The sequence below is a fragment of the Alosa sapidissima genome, chromosome 14 (assembly GCF_018492685.1).
Source record: "Alosa sapidissima isolate fAloSap1 chromosome 14, fAloSap1.pri, whole genome shotgun sequence".
Classification (NCBI taxonomy): Eukaryota; Metazoa; Chordata; class Actinopteri; order Clupeiformes; family Clupeidae; genus Alosa; species Alosa sapidissima.
This window is the reverse complement of record NC_055970.1, coordinates 15,435,136-15,456,510: the sequence shown is the minus strand read 5'-3', so window position 1 is coordinate 15,456,510 and position 21,375 is coordinate 15,435,136. Positions and strand designations below refer to the sequence as shown.

General features: G+C 45.6%; 1 protein-coding gene across 1 annotated transcript in view; it reads left to right on the top strand.

Moving 5' to 3' along the window:
- Positions 1-644: 644 nt before the first annotated feature.
- itga11a (integrin, alpha 11a) overlaps positions 645-21,375 on the top strand; it is a 45,289-nt gene continuing 24,558 nt past the window's right edge. Inside the window, exons 1-8 of the mRNA XM_042062339.1 lie at positions 645-762; positions 8,054-8,165; positions 18,677-18,786; positions 19,318-19,409; positions 19,726-19,840; positions 20,002-20,129; positions 20,322-20,470; positions 20,814-20,958. Of these exons, the coding sequence (XP_041918273.1) occupies positions 714-762; positions 8,054-8,165; positions 18,677-18,786; positions 19,318-19,409; positions 19,726-19,840; positions 20,002-20,129; positions 20,322-20,470; positions 20,814-20,958 (900 nt within the window). The 5' untranslated portion in view covers positions 645-713. The remainder of the gene's footprint in view (positions 763-8,053; positions 8,166-18,676; positions 18,787-19,317; positions 19,410-19,725; positions 19,841-20,001; positions 20,130-20,321; positions 20,471-20,813; positions 20,959-21,375) is intronic.

The following is a 21,375-nucleotide window of genomic DNA, read 5'->3' as shown; positions in this document are numbered from 1 at the left end:
CTTAACCTGTGTAATTCATGCGGATGACAGTAATGGATGACATGGTATGTCTGACCACAGCAAGTGATCACTGTCTCACTCCCATAAAACCTAATTGCATGACATGTAATTGTAGACACTTTTGGCTGTTTATAAGAAAACATAAAGCTACACCTACATCTCCAATGATTCCCTCAAAGGAGAGATGGAAGTCATTCTTATGATATGAAATATCTTAAACATCTTATATAACATAAAAGTATGACATATTAATGTATGATGTATAAAATATGATTCCTAAAAATGTTTTCTCTGTAACTATCTCTTTCTTTGTAACTGACTGAAAGCAACAGGAGAAACAGCTTCTCTGTGCATCACATTGTTAAGGTTTATATTCTAAAATCAGCATTGCCACTGAACTAAATGTCCTTCCATCTTAAGTAGAGAATAAAATGTCTGCTCTGATTCTGAGAGAGTATGATAGTGTACACTGTAGGCATCGTCTGTCAGATAGACTGGGAAAGAGAGAGGGTGAGGAGACTGGGCTGTCGGTTGAGAGTGTGTGAGTCTGTGTGCACCTCCTTTGGGTTTCAGCACAGTCCCCTCCTACTCTCCCCCGATATAGTGTGTGTTTAGAGCAGCTGTGGAGTCAATGAGAGTGGACTCTGTGGAGCTCGCACCGCTGGCTCTCCCCTTTTCAGCCCTCACACACACTCACTCACACACACTGACACATGGAGTACTACTGCACTCTGCTGCTCTGGACCTGCAGCCTGCTGCCAGGTGAGTGTGTGTGTGTGTGTGTGTGTGTGAGAGAGAGAGAGTATGCGGGGGAGAGGCAGAGGAGAACCAGTACACGTGTGTTTGTGTCTGTACAGTATGTGTTTGTGTGTGAGAAAGAGAGAGAGTGTGTATTTGTCTATGTGGCCAGTTCCGGCTGTGTATTTTTACTGTTCTGAGCAGCTCTGTGTGGAAGGTCACTGGAGAGGCATCTGGCAACTCAAACCAGAGAAAATAAAAATCAGATTCCAGCGAAGAAAAGGGAAAAAAGTCAGGCAGGGAGAGTTTAGCTCTTAACTACAACATTCAACTCTGGTCTGTCTGAGGCTTTGTGTCTCAGTATTCTATGTGGATGGAGAGGACCTGTGGCTATTGCTCATCCTCAGCCTTGTGTGTGTGTGTGTGTGTGTGTGTGTGTGTGTGTGTGTGTGTGTGTGTGTGTGTGTGTGTGTGTGTGTGTGTGTGTGTGTGTGAGAGACAATGTTTCTTGTGCACTTGAACCTGCAAAACATCATGAGATTGCTTGACTGCTTTAATCTACTGGATTATTCAGAAAATTTGATTCCTAATGAAACTTGACTTGTAAAGTGGAATCAAATAAAGTATAAAGTAAGTGTGCTCATACTCAGCCTCTCATTCTGGGTGAGTGTGTGTGTGTGTGTTTGCTCACCCTAAGCCTCTTGTCCTGTGTATGTGTGTGTGTGTGAGTTTGCTCACCCTGAGCCTCTTCTCCTGTCTGCTGCGCTAGCTCTTGGGTGGACCTGCCTGCCTCGCTTTCACTCTCTGGCTCTCGTTTACTGTGCATGTGTTCTTTGAAACTCAAGGTGATTTTATCTGCTTCGGATCAAGCGCTCAGAGTTTCCAGCTAGAGTCTGGAAAACTGTTGGGGTGCAGCCAGAATCTGGGTCAGTTATCAGTGAAATTTCAATTGCCGCTCGCACCACATTTAGGGAGAACTCTTTCAGATTGTCCCGGGGCAATGAAGGGAAAGGTTGTTTCAATTAACCTGCCATCATGTGGAAAGTCTCCTGCTGTCGATTCTAAAAGTGTATAAGCTAACCACAACTTAGGTGATGAGGGCAGGTGTTTTGAATGCACTTAAAGTCACACCACAGACACTGGTTTAAATGTAACCACATGCATCTAGTGTTGTCTCATTAAGCTCCAGGCCCTCCTCCTCTTCACTGGAAACAGCTGTGCTCGGCAGTGTCACGCATTGTGTTTGATTGAGGGATCCCCTCCTTCATCTGAGAGGCATGATAGTCGTCTGTTGGTTAAAGACCATCTCTTTTCCCTTGCACTCACTGATGAATGATGGTTGTGCTCTTGCCAGAACTTGGTTTCTGTTTGATTACAATGGCTACATTAAAGGATTGCACGCGATTTTAGGCTTATAGACCCTTTCAAGAGAGTTCCATTATCAGCATCATAGTTGGCCCCATAAGGCTTCCGTTTTAACATTCCATATGTTATCTTAATGCAGAGGAAGTAGATTGGGAACCAAATAAAACATTCAAGCATTGTTTTTGTTTTTATTGTTGAAAGGGTCTATAACATTTTTTGTCACATTCAACAATCATCTCCTCACGACCGCTAGCTGCCCATTCCATGAATACAGTGTAAAAAATCCCAGTCTCTGTAGGCAGCCCAGGCTTCTAAAAGTGGAAAGAAAGTGGGGGCAGCTTTTCCACCAATCAAAAACGAAACCCTGCGTGGAGTTTCTTTAGGAATACTGATGGGTGAGCAACCTCTCTGGTATGTTTCGTTTGGTCGTTGGTTAAAATATAATTTGCGTAGTTTAGGACAAAAGGGTCTGCTAATAAATTTAAATATAAGCATAAATATAAACAAACGCGACTTCCAGCGCAATCACTAACTGCACCTCTAAGAGCTTAGTCATTTTTCAGTGTTTGTGGTTTGACTGGGTTGGTTAGATAGCATGACTTAAGGGTGGAGGACCATAAAATGTCCAAATATCTGCTTTGTTCTTTACACTTCCTCTTGGCCAAGTTTCAGGCTTCTCTTTTCGTAGAGAGGAAAGACTGACCTTGTGAATATAAACCACTACCCAATGAGGGAGGAGTTGGCTCACGGATAGTGAGCTGTTGTGTAGATAAAGTCTAACGTGCTGTGCAGAGAATGCTCTGTATGTGTCAGGCTAGGATAGCCAGTGGCAAGCATCAGTGAGTGAAGTTCAGTTAGCGGTTAAGCTGTTTAAATCGCATCACGGTGTGCCAGCTGCTCTTGGTGAGCCCCTCACTGTGAGTGTCACTTATTCACACTTTTTCCCCATATTAAAACAAGATGGCTGCCAATCAGGTGTCTTTAACACACTGAACTAAGCTCTTTGAGAGACCACATCTCAGTTTGATGTAGGGCCCAGTTGAAAGTTGACCCATTTTTCCCATTTCATATTCAAGGGGAGTTTTCAATGCAAGAGCAAGAGCAAAGTATTCCGAGCCAATGGCCTCTCATCCTTATCTGAAAAGAACTTCTGCATCACATCACAGTTTGGCCTTGGCTGCGAAGATCTGCGTGGGTGTGTGGGAATGCATTAAGAGGACCAGACGGGACACTCAAAACAAGCTCTCAACTCGTCCTCTAGTCAGCAGCCAGAAGTCCCTGATGATCAAAAGTAATAAATAAGTGTTAAGCAACAAATTATTCTGTTCACAAAGTATTTCAACTATGATAGTCTTGGATTGAGTATGTGATGCAAGACAGACAGACATGTTGCACTATGATCCAAATTGTGCTGCAATACACTATGCCGCCTCCTCTGTTTTCTATGACTGATCCAGGGCAGTCCAGAAGGTTCAGTCTCAGCTGCACAAATGCTCTATGGCCTCATCTGACGCAAGCAAAATTTCCTTCGCCATCCGTCCAAGATTTCCTGAGATCCTGGGTTCACATAATTCTGCCCGAAAAAGCCCAGTGAAATGGCTCTGTGGTGCACATCTGGCTGTGGATGCCATCACGTACCATGTGACTCACAGCTCATTTGTTTTGGTCATAGCTGTCATTTCAAGCCACGTCCACTACCCGGTACAAAGTGTTTGGCCTGGCGTTCCAGACAGAGGCACCGTGGGGCACTGCCGAGGGAGAACTAATGGCGGTCAGTGGAGAAAACTCTGCGTTACATGATGCCCACGCTCTGCTACGCGTCAAAACGGCATGCTGTCAGCTGGCTGCATGCATGTGCAGCAGGTTTGACATGTGACATGGGGCTCCAGTGGCCGGGTGGGAGCAGTGACCGACAGATGCGTTTCCGGCATGTGGACTTCATTAAAACTCAATTTCCCATAAGTCTCGCCTGTGGGCATCAGCACTGCTCATCAGCAGGGGTGCTGCGGGGCACAGCAAAGCTGGAGAAGGCTGTGGTGTGCCACAGATGCTAGGTCCCCGCTCACTTGCCCACCCTGCCCCGTTGGACAACCCTGCCTGCCTGCGTGGGCGCTGGGCTGCCAGGCTGGCAGTGCCTGTAGGTGGCACGGAGTCAGGGAGAGAATACTGTGGTGGAGCTCCTGCAGCTTGGTGCCAAGCCAAGAGCAGCGCTGTGCAGACCCGTCCCATCCCGGCTTGGACACCCTGAGCCTCGAGCCCCGCCGCTGGCTGTCTGAGGTTTATTTATCTGGGCAAAGGAATCCGTACACAGGAAACCCAGCACGGCTCAGGCCCGCTTCAGGAGCTGCTGATCTTACTGGGAATATTAAATCGCTCTCTGCCACGTTAGGGCTTTAAATGGAAACTGGATCCAGTCCACACTCTTTTTTTTCCTTTTTTTTTTGTCTCCCGTTCTTGGTCTGAAGTAATGCAAAAGTGTTCTGTGATGGTATCTGGAGCCTTTTCTAAAACAAGCTTGAAGCCTTCGAAGTGGCGCTTAGCGTGACCTTAAGATGCAGACGACACATGTGGGAAAGATTTCAGAATTCACAGGAATAAAACGGAAAACTATTTAACTATTCCAGTTCATTATAACATGAGTCTGCATTGCCGCTTAATGGAGGTCTTCTTTTAATAAACATGTGTAAACAATCAACTATTTCAGATATTTCCTTTTATGATTTCACATAGTTCACATAGTAAGTATTTACAAAGAGACATCAAAGGAACTATGGAAATGTGAACCATTCATGCTACAGGAAATGACCTGAGTTGTGAGTGTGTCAATATTTAGATGAACGTTGCACACTGTTAGCTTCAGGCATCAGTGAATGCCTCGAGTTAGAATGTTTATGACATCTGGTACGTGTGAAAGTTTCATTAACCATGCCAATATATCCAGCAATATATCCACTTACAGAAATTAAAGTTTTGTAAGTGTAGCATCATATTTCACAACAGTCCAGCATTTAACATGTTCAAGTTAACTTCCAACATTACAATAATACTCACATTAACATTTAAAATATAATTACTGTCACACTGACTGGACGAAGCCTTTTTGTGTGTGTGTGTGCGTGTGTGTATGTATGTAATGTGTAATGTGTATGTGTGTGTGTGGCTTCCTTCTGTTCATATTGGTGCTCTGTACCTGACAATGATGAGTTCCTCCAAATTGAGATCCTGCCTTGTCCTGATCTGTCACACAGACACACCCACCCACCTCCACGTGTCTCACCTCAAACACTTCTCACCGCGATATCTCAGGAACAGAGATCTTTCACATATATTAGCTTCATTAGGGCTGAGAGACCTCAGAAACATAGATCTTTCACAGAGATTAGCTGCATCATGGTGCCACTGTGATTTACTGTCACCATCCCTGAGCACACAGCAGCTCACTGAAGGTGAGCAGACAGGAGACATGCTGGTCAAGTCACAGCAACTGCAGTCTATCTAGTCTTAGCAACTGCAGTCTATCCAGTCTTAGCAACTGCAGTCTATCCAGTCTTAGCAACTGTAGTCTATCCAGTCTTAGCAACTGTAGTATATCTAGTCTTAGCAACTGTAGTCTATATAGTCTTAGCAACTGCAGTCTATAGCAACGTAGTTTCTCCAGTCTTAACGCTTCATCATGGGCTTGGAGTGAAACTCGGCACAGTGTGCATGGGGTTGTGAGAGAAATTTGTGCTTGGTGAAGCCTCTCATATGGGCTCACATGACGGCCTTCTGAGGGTGATATGATGGTATCGCTCCTGGAAAATAACATTCCGCCCGCCGAGTCGGGAAGTTCTGCCTCTGATTAAGCTTGATGGCTTTTAAGACTGTCACTCAGCCTTCTTCATTACACTGTATCGGAACATTACCCTGGGTGTTAAACCAGGGGGTTGGGAGGCTAATTCAGGCAAAAAGAAACAGTTGATCCTCGTCCAGTTATGAGCTGTGTTGTAACTGCAGCCATGTCGGCGTTTCGCCAGATTAATCTGTGCGCGTAAGCCGCTGTGTCAACCAGGCCCCACGGTAGCTGGACATCAGTCATGTGCCGGCCCTGAGCCGAAGCGCCAAGGAGACAGTGGGGAAGATGATAGAGGAGCAGGGCTGGGTGCAGGGGGAGCCAGTAGTCTGACAAGGTTTAACTTTTCCTCCCATTACTGCTTGCCAAAAGGAAGACTGCTTTGTGCTTATCCATCTCCTCTCAACAGTCCTCTCTGCTGGAAATGATTTTTAAATCCCCCATGATGTCATCATTATTATCTTCATCACCATCAATTCCAAAAAGCTCTGGTCTTTGTGGTGACAAGGCATTAAAAACATTATTTCTTCCACTGGCCTGGCTGTTTGGTGTTTGTGTGTGTGTGTGTGTGTATGTGTGTGTGTGTATGTGTGTGAGCAAGCCCTTTGCCCATATGTTTCTCTCTGAGGTCCACAAGTTAAATGTGAGGCGCTGATAATCAGACAACAACTTGTGAAAACATCATCAAGCCTTTCATCATTCACCCACTCTTAGGTCTCCACTCTCCCGTCTGTTTTAGCCTTCATTTACCCAAATTTCATGTGCATTTGGGTGACTGTGTATCCGGCAGTATGGTTAACACATGCTTTAATCAGGGCCTCACCGCAATGATTAACGGCACTTTGGACCGGTTTTCCCAGAAATAAACAGCTGCGGCAGTGAGCAAGTCATGATTATTGATGTATCTCATTTCTGCACCTGTAGTAGATTTGTACTGGAAGCCCCATTCTCCGCGATTGGAATCAGCATATTGCAGTCATATCAAAACAATAATCCTGACCGAGATGAAGTTCAAGACTTTGACACTCTTCCCCGGGCGCAAGCCGAGCCAAGTCAGAGCACCGGTGCTGTTCTCGAGTTCAGGCTTCACTTGTGTGCACAGAGAGCTCCCCACACGTGTACCATAAACCGGGCTTATGTCTGCGTCTGCGCATGTGTGCGCAGGGACACTTAACTCTTAAACTCTGACAGGGGCATTGTAAGCCCCATGTCCCGAAAAGTGAGTTATAGTTGCACATATAAAGTGAGTGTTGTTCTGAGCCGTGTCAGTCAGGCCTCTTGACGGACGGCCGTGTTTTGACGGGGCCCTTATGGACCCTGTTTCCTCCCGGCCGCAGGATTAGGGCGTGTTTAGAGTGCGGAGAGAGGTCAGGAAGGGCCGTCCGGGACCAGATAGGGGGAAACGGGGACGATAATCACTCAGGCGATTTGCCGAAAGACCTCCGTGGGAGTGTTTGTTTCTCTGCGAGACAGTCAGGGCCAGGTGGGGGATTTCGGAGGTCCTGAAGACCAGTTGAGTTCCGTGTGTGATGGTGTGGTGGTCATGTCCTAAAATAAACACCTACTCGTCATGCACAGCTGTATGGATTCCTGGCCCAGAGCTAGATGACCCCGGCGTCAGAATGTAAAAATCCTCCTATTGGCTCTACCTGTGCACCTAATACAGGTGATTTCACTAGTTAGTTGACCTACCTAGCTGAAGAGTTGTGCTGATCAGAAGGTTTAGTGAATGGTTGGAACAAATGTGTGGTAGGACTTTTACTCTTTGAAGTCAGGCTACCTATCTGCCTTTGGCTCCTCCATCCACACATCTGCATGAAGACAGATGAGACCCAGCTGATCACATACCAGTCCCAATCGCTCAGCGAACTGAGGTTATACTCGTCAGTAACGGGCACTTTTACCTCCCACTAACCACTAACTAACACTAACACTCTGCATGTGTTCAGACAGGCTGGCTAAAACTTTCCAGTTAACCACCATGAAATCTTTCCACTGTGATTCGGGTCATCAGTGAAGTGCTGGCGTTTGGAGCCAGTCGTTGTAGCCAGTAAATATATCCTGTTGTCCAAACACGCTGCCGATGGTCTGTGTTTAACTCATTGTGTCTGATTCCAGGGGCCCTCCACAGCTTCAACATCGACACCAAGAACCACAAAATCATCAAGGGCTCCAAGCAGGCGCAGTTTGGCTACACGGTGCAGCAGCACGTCGCGGGAGGGCAGAAATGGTAAGCAGTCCCTCTACTCAACCCTCAACTCTCTGCTTTCACTTATTTCTTCTGTCTTGACTATGGTCATCCCTTTTAGACTTGACAAGGAGACAGAGACTTTTCCACAGACTCTTATTGGCGTAAGTGGGATTTAGTGGTCGTTGCTAATAAACAGTTTCTTGTGGTCAGTCTGTGTTGTCCCACTAGTCCATTTCCTATTTACATAGACATACCAGTGTTTGGGAATAAGACACAGACTGCGAGATACGCTGTCTAGATATCACCGAGAGGATCTGGGGGTCTCCTGTACAGCGAGAAGCTGCTTATGAGGCTGCAAATCAGTTATGAGAGCCTGGAAAGCCCAGGACATTTGTCATCTGTCATATTACCTCATAGTTCTGCTTACTTGCTGCTGTTGGCACGGCGATGATAGGGATTTGTCGTTGGCAACTTCAGTACTTCAGCTGGCCAGGGTCCTCTGGAGCACTGCCCAACTCAAGTCCTCCTACTCCTGCAGCTGTGTGTGTGTGTGTGTGTGTGTGAGAAAAAGAGAGAGAGAGACAGAGAGAGAAAGAGAGAGATCAGGCATCCTCTTGACGTGTCCCTGTCACACACATGCTCTCCTAACTCCACATATTTTGTGCTACATCATGTGAATCTACAGCTCAATCATCCCCTCACATCTCACTCAAAGCCACATTCTTTTTCAGTCAATTGCGTTGAGAGACCAGTTGATCAAATCCATGATTTTTTTAGTTTGGAGAGCAGTGCAGAAAGTGTCTCTCAAAGTATGAGACAGTAGACTAGACAAGACAAAGGAGCAAAGCAGGGAAGATAAAGGGAGGAGAGGAAAAGAAAATGTGACCGCCTTCACTGAGAGCCCAGAGAAGAGAATCATGGTCAGATACAAAACAGTAGAAAAGTTGGACATAGCAGCAGGACACTGAAGAGTTTTTTTCTTTCTTCAATCAATAATTTCTTTTTCTCATTTTCTTGTACAACAAAAGTAGATATTCATGCGCGATGACATACATCCTTATAAGATTATAAGGTTATGTTTTATGATAGTGAAATTTGTTCTTTAATAATGTTTTTCTATGCTGTTTATTAAACAGTGATTAGATGTATTATTATACTGTAGTAGAACACATAAGAGATTTTATGTTTGATTATAAAGTCAAAATCCCTGACATAGCTTTGCCCATGTTCAGATGAATTAATAAATATTTTTGGAGAGCAGAGCCTGCCAAACAGACCCCCTCTATGGCCTTCTGTATTCATGGAGCATCTGGAAGTAATCTGTCAGCTAGAGGAAATTTTTCAAGTGTGTGTTCGTGCGAGTGTGTGTGTGTGTGTATATTTTCCTCACTCCTCACTGAATACCCGATAAACATCAGCTTTATTTGTGTCTCCCTCTAAACTGTCCTGGATGCTTCACAGATTCTCACCACTCTGCCACAGGACAGATAACACACACACATACACACACACACAGACACACACACAGACACACACAGACACACACACACACAGTTTGGGACAATCCAGCCAACAGAGCCTCTGTGTTCATTAGTCACATTTCCAACCCAGACAGTGAGTGTCACATAGGCCAGAGCTGTGTTTACTCTCTGAGCTGTCTAAAGCCACTGTGTGTGTGTGTGTGTGTGTGTTACCGCTGTCTGCAGCCACAGTCCCAACGCCTCCCTGCCTGTTTAGAGCACTGGTCCTGGGGCAGACAGAGTGAAGAGGAGAGGGTTATAGGTTGTGTGTGGGGAGAAAAGAAACAAAATCATATATTTATGCTCTTGGCATCTCACAATTCAGAATGTGAATATGTGTGTGTTACTCTTCAAAGTCTATAATATCTCTATGTGTCTTTGTGTATAATGAGTGGCGGGTACTTCTTCTCGATATCTATATCACTGCATCTGTCTTTCTGTGAGTGTGTGTGTGTCTGTGTGTGTGTGTGCGTGCGCATGCGCACATGTGTGTGGGTGTTCACATATTTCATAATTATGCACATCAATGAACTGTGAGCCGACTTTTGGTTAGATGATTTTTATTGCCCTTGGCTGAGAAGAGCTGTTGTTCTGGTGAGAGTCTATTAAGGGCTGCTTCAAGCCGTTCTCTGACTGCGATCCAGGGAGTCACTTCAGGTTGTTTGTCTGTGTTTTCACTCTCTGTTTAATGTGGGAAGTGTCTTTGGACACGTAGGGAGTTCCCTCTCACTTACAGGAGTGTGTCGACTTTGGCCTCCATTCCAGCCGAGGCCTACAGCCTCCGTTTCCAGTCAGCTTCTCCACAGGACCAGGTTTTCCCAGTCCTCTGCAGGGTACATTTGATATATCTGTTCTGACTGTTGAAGCTGTTTGTCATGCGGGATACCACACTGAGCCATTCATACGGTTTTGTCTCATTTAAAAGTCCTGCAAGCTCTGCCATGCTGGACATGGGGGTCACCAGATTCCATGGAGGGGAATAATAATAAAGCCGTAATGATTTAAAGACGATGCCAGCTGCACTGCCACTGCGTCTGCAGGCTTCGTCTCAAACAGGGACGGCCAAATGAGGATGGACATCGAAATGAGCGAGAGATTTATTTGTGGTGTAGGTGAAAGTCAATATTGACCCACTTACCCTGGCCAAGCCAGTTCCTCATCCTCTGGGTCCCCTCTCGAGCGCTCTCGGGCCATGGCATGCAGACGGACGGGGCGATGAATATGTCGCAGAGTCGCTGCTGCCTGAGAGGATTTACGGGTGGCAGAGCTGGGAATGGGGGGAGCAGAGCAAGGAGTGGATATGGGGGGGGGGGGGGGGGCAGAGTGAGCAGTGAATATGGGGGGGGGAGCAGAGCGAGCAGTGAATATGGGGGGGGGGCAGAGCGAGCAGTGAATATGTGGGGGGGGGGGGGAGCAGAGCGAGCAGTGAACATGGGGGGGGGGGGGGGAGCAGAGCGAGCAGTGAATTGGGGGGGGGGGGGGGGGTCGAGGAGTGAATGGGGGCGGGGGGCAGAGCAAGGAGTGGATATGGTGGGGTGGGGGAGCGGAAGGGTGCAGAGTGTAGATTTACATTTATATTTAGCAGACAACTGCATTACGAGGGATCACATTGTCCCCAGAGCAACTTGGGGTTAAGTGCCTTGCTCGAGGGCACAATGGGGGAAGCCGGGAATTGAACCCACAACTTTCAGGCTACTGCATGCTACCTCAGCTCCTTAACCTCTACTCTACCACCACCTCCAGGCATTGGCAGGGGGAGAGGACAGAGTGAAGAGGGGTGGGGGCTGGGGTGGGGTTTGGCTCTGTCAGCTGAGTCAGCTGTGGCTATGCGTTGCGAGGCCAAGGAGTGCCTGGACCTGAGGGGAGTGTGCCGAGAGCCGGCCGGCCGGCTGGTCGCTGCTCCCTCCGTCTGCGCTGCGTTTCTCTGGCTGTCAGGATGCGGGTGTGGAAGTGCAGTCTGGTCTATTTCAGGTCCAGTGTGACCGGCCAACTTCATGAGATCACTCCAGAAACGTTCCAAAGTTAGTCATGCTCGATGAGTTTAACCCACATCAGCACATTTCTTGTGGGGCTTGCCTCTGTGCTAACACTTGGAACCATATGTGCTCAAGTTATTTGCACGATTTATTTCAATTTCAATTTCAAATTAATTTCAATATTTTTTTTCTGATTTATATACAGCAGCTTCCTATGAAATGCCTCAGACTGAAAATGACTGGAAAATAAAATAAAAACCTTTTCAAATGTAGCCGTAATTATCTACTCACAAAAATAAGTGTTCCACTTGTGCTAGTTGTCAGTAAAGGCTGTCCCCTTGTGTTTCACTCTCACTGGCCTTGCCGTTTGCCTGTGTGAACTATGTGAGCATATCAGACCCTGTAACCTGAACGGTGGCCTCGGCTCTGTGATGTTGAAAGCAGGCCCCTGTGCTAACACAGCCGCCTTTGTGTAACACTCCTGCTCACTTCTGGCTGTTTTTCAGAAAGGGTTTTTTTTTTTTTTTCATGAGTGATGAATGTGTTGGTTATCCTAGGAATCTAGTGGTCTGATGGTGGCCAGCAGGACTTGGGCTCCATGCTCCACCCTTTGAAGTGGGGAAGTGCTTTCCTGTGGCTAACAGTCCGTCCACCGGTGCCCTGTCACCTTTGGTCTTCTTGACCTGGAAAAAGGAGATGGGAGCTGCATCTGCTCTTTAACTCAAAACCAAAAAAACAATTGGCTTTCTTTTTTGCTTTGCACTTCTAACGTCACTCTCACTCTTGTGATTGTTTGAGGTGTTTGTTTATGTGTGAGATGTAATTTCACTTCTCCAAGAGCTACAACTTTGAGGCCATACGTAGGTAGCGTTAAGAACTTTAATCACTGTGATTACTACCCTAGCCCACTGGAATTCGTGCTGGAGTAGAGTCGTCTTGTGGACGCTCACATAGACTCTCCTCTAACGTTGCCCCAGCATGGTATTTGGATAGGAATTGGATCTGAGTTCATAGCAGCTTGAGAAAGACTCTATAAACGGCTCTTTTATGACTGCAGTTTCTATATGGGCATGGAGTCACAGCTGAGACTGGTTAGGTTCTTGTGGAGTAGCATTACAAAATGTATTTGCGATGGCTTGTTTTTTTTCTGCACATTGTCTCAGGCAGTATATCAGCCGAGTTGATGATGCTCTTCTGACTTCAGTGGGACAATGGTGCATTGCATGTCTGTAGAGGTCAGGTCACAAAGAGTATTCTTCACGGGTCTTGTGGTTAGTGTGACATTCTCCTCAAACGCTGATGTAACTATTCTGAGAATGTGCAATTGTGCAGTGCATTCTGTAGAACTCCTGTCTGGGCATTCCAGCCGTCACTTTTGCGAAATGCCAAAATCTCTTGCCTGGGTGGCCGGATAATACAGCATGACATAGCGACGGGAGCCAAGCAGAGATGGTGGTCCGTCAAGGACCCTTTGGCCCACATATCTAACAGACTCCATCAAGTTTGTTTTCATAAGGTGGCACAGTGCCTCTCCAGCTGGGACCTGACCTCTGCTTGCTCACGCGTCCCTGGAAGCCTGCACCCATGGGGGGGCCTCTGGACAGCTCCATCGTGAGCCAGAAATACGGCTGTCTGTCAAACGGCAACCAGGTTTCATTAAATATACCAGTGCAATGAAAGGGTACATACATCTCCAATAAAAACAAATGGGAAAGAATTACCGAATATTAACTGGAGTAAAACATATGCTGTCAGGAAGCTATTTGAAGCAGAATAAGCAGTTCAGTTTCTTTCTTTTGGTGATCATACTATTTTTCAGGGTGCTGTATTCCTTGAAGGACGTGAATTTTTCCTATGTGTGGTCTGGAATGTGATAAACTTTCTGTTTCTACCTGGAATGAGATGAAATACTGCCATTAAAGCTACACCCCCACATGTTAAATGCTTAGCTGGTGTTCTGTATGGTAGCCAAAGCCTCTTCTTTTCCAAATGCGAAAAACATCGGCACATTAATGGCTACAGCTTTCGGAAGACTTTTCCACAAACCCGTAGAGGCTAGAATGCCAACGCGCAGAGAGAGAGCAAGAGAAAGAGAACTGGTTGGTGCCTTGTATAAGTAAGGATATTTAATTCAGTGCCATCCACAATGATGCTATACGAGCTAATGGCAGAGCATAATGAGTCTGACACTGATTGTTTTAGCAGCTTCTCTGACAGCCGCCTGGAATATTCTGTAGATGTCTTCTCCACAGGCAAAGCAACAATAGTCCCTCTTTTCTCTCAGGTAAACCTGTCCTCGGTTGAACTTCCCTTCCCAGCACGCCAGACATCTTGGTAGCGGCGGTAATAATCACAGTATTAATGGCAATAAAAATACTGGCCCTGGGAAGGCGACCGCGACTGGAAATCATTTCCAGAGACACTTCCAGCGCCTTGGCCTGGCAGGTCCTGGATGCAACAACGCCTTCCATGTCTGTAGGCTAGTAGTCCCCTAACATGGCTCTGCAAGTGCAATGGCATCATTTAATAGACTTAGACAGAGACTTTCTAATGTGGAGACACAGGGCTCAAAGAATCCTCCATAGAAATGGATGGGGTTAGTTTGTAATGCCACATATCCTGCCCCTTCCTGTAATGTAAGTAACCAACCACATTTGTCCTTTTAGCATTATTTTAGCGATTTGGGTCGAGACATTTATATCGTTCAATTCAGATTTAAACACAGTTTCGCCTGATGTACTTTTATGTCTTATGGCCTCCCTTACGGATGCCTCCCCATTCACTTGAATAGGAAAATAGCTGCCTGATAACTGCCCAAAGTGTGTTACCAAGATGGTCGCTGAGTGGGGGGAATTAGATCACTTTAATGACATGCTTCATTGGAGTAGCAATACCTGGAGTCCTGCACCTTAGAAATAGGCTATAGATGTATGGATATATACTGTACACGCATCTGACTTAAACCAAAGTCCTTTTAGGCAAGTTCCTCCACTCGGCGGCCATATTGTAACGCTTTTTGGGCACTATTCGGGCATCTATTTCGGCAGAAATGCGCGTGTGCAAGGCTTCACGACACCAACCTTGCTCCAGCCGCGAGATCACACCACACGATTGGCAAGATGTATTCACAAGACACCACATGATTGGCATAACGTATTCACATGTTGACTTTTTTGCCGTGGAAGGGGCGGGATATGTGTAGACAACAGCCATATTGGTGTTACAAACTAACCCCATGCATTTCTATGGAGGATTTTTGAGTTCTGTGTCCATTAGAAAGTCTCTGCTTAACACTTTGAGTGCCAAAAACGCAATATTGAGTTTTTTGTTCCTATGCGTTGAGTGCCAAAAACGCAATATTGCGTTTTTAGCTTTTTTTTTTTAAATTACACTATAAAAATAGTCACTCTAACACATCATATGTGCGCTTTTGAAAACTCTATGATTAATAGAACTGAAATAGATGACAAATCGAAAACTCATGAAAAACTCATGATGGTTGCCGCTTTGGGTCGAATCAGTGACGCATGCACGTCAGTTCAAAACCAGGCCATTTATTTTCGTGGGTTTATCACTAGGTGGCAGTCTCGCCAGGTCTCGCTAGGTCACTTCCCGGAAACTTTACAGGCAACACTTCTCAGGTGCTGAAGGGGAAAATCCTTTCACAGAACAACCTTCTGGATCCAAATCAGTCTGGGTTCAAAAGCGGCCTCTCTGCCGAAACGGCTCTGCTGTCTGTAACAGAAGCCTTAAAAGAAGCCACGGCAACCACTCGGCCATCAGTACTCATTCTTCTTGACTTATCGGCTGCCTTTGACATGGTTAATCACTGCATCCTTCTCTCTATACTCTCTAACATGGGAATCTCCGGTTCTGCTCTCTCCTGGTTTGAATCCTACCTCACAGGACGCTTGTTTAACGTATCATGGCTTGGACAGCTATCTGCACCTCACCATCTCACCGCAGGGGTCCCCCCGTTCGCATGGCTTTTCATACCACTGCTATGCAGACGACACACAGCTCTATCTGTCCTTTCCACCTGATGACCCCTTGGTTTCAGCACAGATCTCGGATTGCCTCTCAGACATAGCTACATGGATGAAGGCACACCACCTCCAGCTGAACCTCTCAAAAACTGAACTGCTGGTCCTCCCAGCTAAACCTCCCTTACACCACGACATCAACATCAAATTTGACTCCGTGTCTGTTTCACCTACCAGGACTGCAAGAAATCTAGGAGTTGTTCTCGACAACCAACTAACCTTCACAGATCATGTTGCCTCAGTCGCCTGGTCCTGCCGTTTCACACTCTACAACATACGGAAAATCAGGACTTACTTGACTTAAGATGCTACCCAACTCCTGGTTCAGGCAATAGTCATCTCACGACTTGACTACTGCAATGCCCTCCTGACAGATCTCCCAGCCTGCACAGTGAAACCCCTTCAAATGATCCAGAACGCGGCGGCGCGCCTGGTCTACAACCAACCCAAAAGGGCACATGTTACCCCGCTGCTCATCCAGCTACACTGGCTACCTATGGCGGCCTGCATCAAATTCAAGGCTTTAACGCTTACCTACAAAGTAGTCTCCGGCTCTGCTCCCACCTACTTGAATGCCATACAGACATACGCCACCTCCAGAACGTTGCGCTCCTAGCTCTACCACCGGTACGCTCAGGCCAATCCAAACTTTTCTCATCTGTTGTTCCTTGTTGGTGGAACACACTGCCAGTTCTTACAAGGGCAGGGACATCCCTCTCCATTTTCAAAAAACTCCTGAAGACCCAGCTCTTTAGAGAACATCTCCTCTCATAGCACCCCTTACAACAAGTCTTGCTGATCCTAGCACTTACCACCCATCTTGAACTGACACTCAACTGTTTAAAAACAGCACCCACTGATGCACTTATTCTTAATGTACTCTACCGTTTTTAAATTGTCCTAAAATTGTTGAGAGAATTGCTTTAAAATGTAAAATGTTCACCATGTTGTTAGTCGCTTTGGTTAAAAATGTGTCAACCAAATGTAATGTAATGTAATGTAATGTAATGTAATGTAATGGAAAATGAAAAAGATATTGCAGCAGGTGCGTTTTCGCCAGACAACGCTGGATGAGTCCACCTTTCTACTAAGACAAGATGACTCTGACCACCACAATCAAAGCTTCTGAAAACAGCACATTCAAAGTGTTGAACATAGAAGCTGTTATGGACATCTCAAAAACGTGTAGACTGGTAGAACCCCAGATTAGTGAATTAGAATAGAGACATGACTTGTATGTCAGGGGTGGCTGGCTGACCTTGGAGATTCAGTGGTGAGCTGGTCTGTTTCTGCGATAAATGGGTATCAGGTATCACTCCTGTGCTCCCTGCCAGTCCTAGGGACTCCTGTGTAGTCCATTAACCTCTGACATTTGGCGTGGGCTGTGCATTTCCTTGTGTCTACTGTTGGCTTGGGTGAGCAGCACGCAACTGCAATTTTAGCCCTTTTTTCTTGGCAGTGCTGTTTGGCTGGAGCTGGGTTTAAATGTCCCACAGAGCATGCGTAAAAGCTGAATCATCATGTTATTTGTGTGTTGATTATACTGAGGATCGGCGTGTTACTGATGTGGCAGTATGTGGTCTCCACTCTGCTTATTACACAGAAGTCTATTACAGAGCCAGCAGTAGGGAAGTATGGTGTAGAAAGGCTCTCCATTTTGAAGACTGCAATCTGGAACTGACCACACACATGCTTTATACACTGCACTGTAGCCTATTATAATGCATAGACATTTGGTTAAATTAATATATTCTTAGAATTCTGTTCTGCTTTAATTGAAATAATAAATAAAAAGATACTACTTAACTGCTCATTATACCTTTTTTTATTATTTCCTGAAGACCGAGATCACAGAGTGATGACAAAAATGGTGAAATTTGCAGTCAGCATGCACGGTATTAGGTAACCCACTAATATTTATGAGAGGATTCTGGCCTGGCATAAAGACAAAACCTGATGTGAAGAATTTTATTTTTAGCTTTCCCAAGGGTTGTCTTGTCATTGTGAAAGAATTCCCTCATGCCCAATACACCGCATAACTGTCAAGAATCCTCCATTGACCTAGCCTGGTGGGCCATCCTATATCATTGAAATGTATAGTCTGGAATCGAATCATTCACCTGCTTAATCCAAGGGGCTGCCAGAGAATTGTCTTTCAAACTGCCTAGGCATGCAATAGGCCAGCGCTACGACCATATCCGTATCCGGTCGGCAAAACGGCAAATACATCCTTCTTCGAAAGGAATGACTTACGTGCATTGTGTTGCTCTACTTTCAAAGAAAAGCACAAGTCCCACTCCTCCAAAGTTGACGCCAACGCCGATTCAAACAACCGCTCTTCGTTCGCCATAGCCACCTTCCTTGTTGTTCACCGTCGCAGGATGTCGTTATCCTGTTAAGCCCGCCTTAAGATTCTCTAACGAAATAGAGCGCTGTGATTGGAGAACATCCACGGTGTTAAGCCAATAGAAATTCCTATGGTTCGATACTAGACGTACAGCCTGAGCAAATTAATTTGCCGCCGCTAGGGTGCGTCTAGATTTCTAGGCTACCATTGACCTTCGATGACTGGTGAAATCTCCCCGCTTTGGACTGTAGCTTCACCCTCATAGCATCACATCCAATCAGCAGCCTCTGTCCCCCTCTCCCCACCACAGCAGGCTATGGGGTATTGTGTGTTTATGCGCACACCGATCTGGGTCAGTGACCATACTAAACAGCTTCAGCCACTGTCCTGTGGGTCCCAGACATGCTCCATAAAGAACATGCTAACTGTTCAAACGCCAGGACTGGGCTGGGCTGCTCCCTACTGCTCCCAGTGCTCTGTCTCATTTTGTCTGTTGCACTGTCTGCTCAAACATCTCAAACATTCTCTCATTCATCATCGCATCACTTTCCTCCTCATTTCTGGTTCTTTTATTCTGTTATGTGCTTTGTGCTTTCTGATCGTGTGAGTTTGTCAGTGGGTTTCTGTTTACTCACTGAGTTCTTCAATGTTGTTTTCTTTCCAGGTTACTGGTTGGTGCTCCATTTGACACTAGTGGACCTCACCAGACAGGCGATGTTTACAAGTGTCCACTGAGCAAAAGATCTAATGGCAGCTGCACCAAACTCAACCTAGGTATTGTCTCCTATTTGAACAAGCCATCTCTAACCATCCATACCATTACTAATTATTGACAATGAAACTTTTACATATTTTGTGATCCATATAATTGAGTAAAATCTTAAGTAAAGGAACTTATTATAAGAGAAACTGTTAACAAAAAAATTGTCAATCACACATGAGCATCATTGGTTCAGTTATACTTGCAACCCAACATCAAAGATTCCACCTGTTCAGAGTTTACAGTGCAGTCTCTGCTCAGCCAGGTGTCACATGTGGAGTGCACATACACTGCATGCAGAAACAGGAATTTGTTTGAGACAATCAACTGCATGAAGTGTAAACACTCTGGCTTGGCATGGAAGCTCCATGCAACCGATCTTTGTCAGAGTTTAACAGGATATGAGAGGGGTGGGGAAAGAGGGGGGGGGGGGGGGCTGGTTTGAAGTGTTCAGAAACATATTTGGCCTCTCGCGGAGCCTCAGCTGTGCTCCTCCAGCCAAGGAGTGGGTTGCTGTGTATTTACACTATCCCTTGTTGTTTAAGGAAGGATATCTCTGACTAATGTGTCTGAAAAGAAAGACAAGATGAGGCTGGGAATGACACTTGCATCGAATCCCAAAGACAACAGTTTTGTGGTGAGTACACAGTTCTCCTGTAAGACATTTGACACATCTCCACAACCTTATGAGCATAACTTATTGACGTGGCAGGACGGCATGAAACAATTGCGCAAAGTACACTGGAACATGTACTAAGAAATGAATTCTGCATAAACCTCACTAAACATCCTACTGTATACTGGCTCATTTGTATAATACGAAAAGTAATGCATATGCACGTGGGATGCATGTCAGTAGAGAACAGAACAGTTACTTCCTGTTTTATACAGAGGTTTGACCTTGAGGTGTGCATAGGTTTAACCTTATTGACCTTGTCTTGACCTTGTTCCAGGCCTGTGGTCCTCTCTGGGCTCATGAGTGTGGGAGCTCCTACTACAGCACAGGAATATGCTCACGAGTCAACGCAAGCTTTAAGTTCTCTCGGGCCATAGCCCCTGCCTTCCAAAGTAAGCCCAACACAAACCTGTTGTTTAACTAGGAGGATCCAAATGACATGCTGGACTGCATTAACTGACTATTAGTTAACTCCTCCTCATTGTCATGAGGTAATTTCTTAATATGCAAATGTTAATGTTATTTGGCTCACAAAGGCACTTGTCTCTCAAAGGGTGCGACACATACATGGACATTGTGATTGTTCTGGATGGATCAAACTCCATCTACCCCTGGTATGAAGTCCAAGATTTCCTCATAAACATTCTACAAAAATTCTACATTGGACCAGGACAGATTCAGGTAGGCTATAGTTCATGAAATAAGTAGAAATGTAGATATAGAAATACAATAGAAATATATTCAATATATACTGTATGCGTAGAAAATGCTGTAGAGTTTGACCTCTTTCCCCACCTCTCTAAATCATGATGCAGCCTTTTGATAAAGGATTTGTGTTTGTTGGTCTACTTGAACTACTTGAATATTGCCCAGGTTGGGGTGGTGCAGTACGGTGAGAAGGTCGTCCATGAGTTCAGCCTGAGCGACTATCGCTCAGTCGAGGATGTGGTGAGGGCTGCCCGACAGATCCAGCAGCGTGGGGGTGAGGAGACCAACACTGCCCTGGGCATCAACGAAGCACGGTACAGCCAATCCCCTTTCAGAATGAAGCACAGTCCAACCAATCCCTTTCCAGAGCCATTTACAATTTTAGAGCACCTGTTACTAAACTGGAAGATCATTGCACTAGCAATGGCAAAGTTTAGTGTGTTTCCACTGGAGCATACCTGCTATAAAATGCTATAATGTCCACGTTAATTTTAGTTGATGGATGTTGTTGTTGAATTAACACAGCTGTGAAAATTCACTTTGTGGGATTTATGTACCCACTGTATAGTATTAGCTCTTGTTATTGAAGAGATTTATGTGGCCCTTCGGCGTCCTGGGGCTCTCATGCATTCCTCTGTATCTTTTCCACTCCCGCAGAAAACAAGCATTCAAGAAGGGCGGCCGGCGCGGGGCGAAGAAGGTGATGATTGTGATCACAGATGGAGAGTCTCATGACAGCCCTGACTTGCAGCAGGTCATTGAGGACAGCGAGAAGGATGGCATTACCCGCTACGCTATTGCTGTGAGTCTCTTCTGCCTTTTTTTTTAAACCCATGTGAATGATGCCTGTCTTTCATGCCAGTGGTGAGATAAGGCTTGCCAAAAAAAGGGGAAAGAAATGAGAGTTTGGCAACTTCATGGACGAGTGGCACATTTCCCACCCAGCCAAAGGGAAGGCCAGAGCTCTCACAGCACTTTTGTTTCATTTCCTCCTTACTTTATTACATTACATTACATTTGGCTGACGCTTTTTAACCAAAGCGACTAACAACATGGTAAACAGTAAGTTTTAGAACAATTCTCACAATTTTAGGACAGTTTAAAAAAAAACATTAGAGTACAGTAAGAATAAGTGCGTCGGTGAGTGCTGTTTTTAACAGTTACTTGTCAGTTTAAAACGGCTGGTGAGTGCTAGGATCAGTAAGACTTGTTGTAAGTG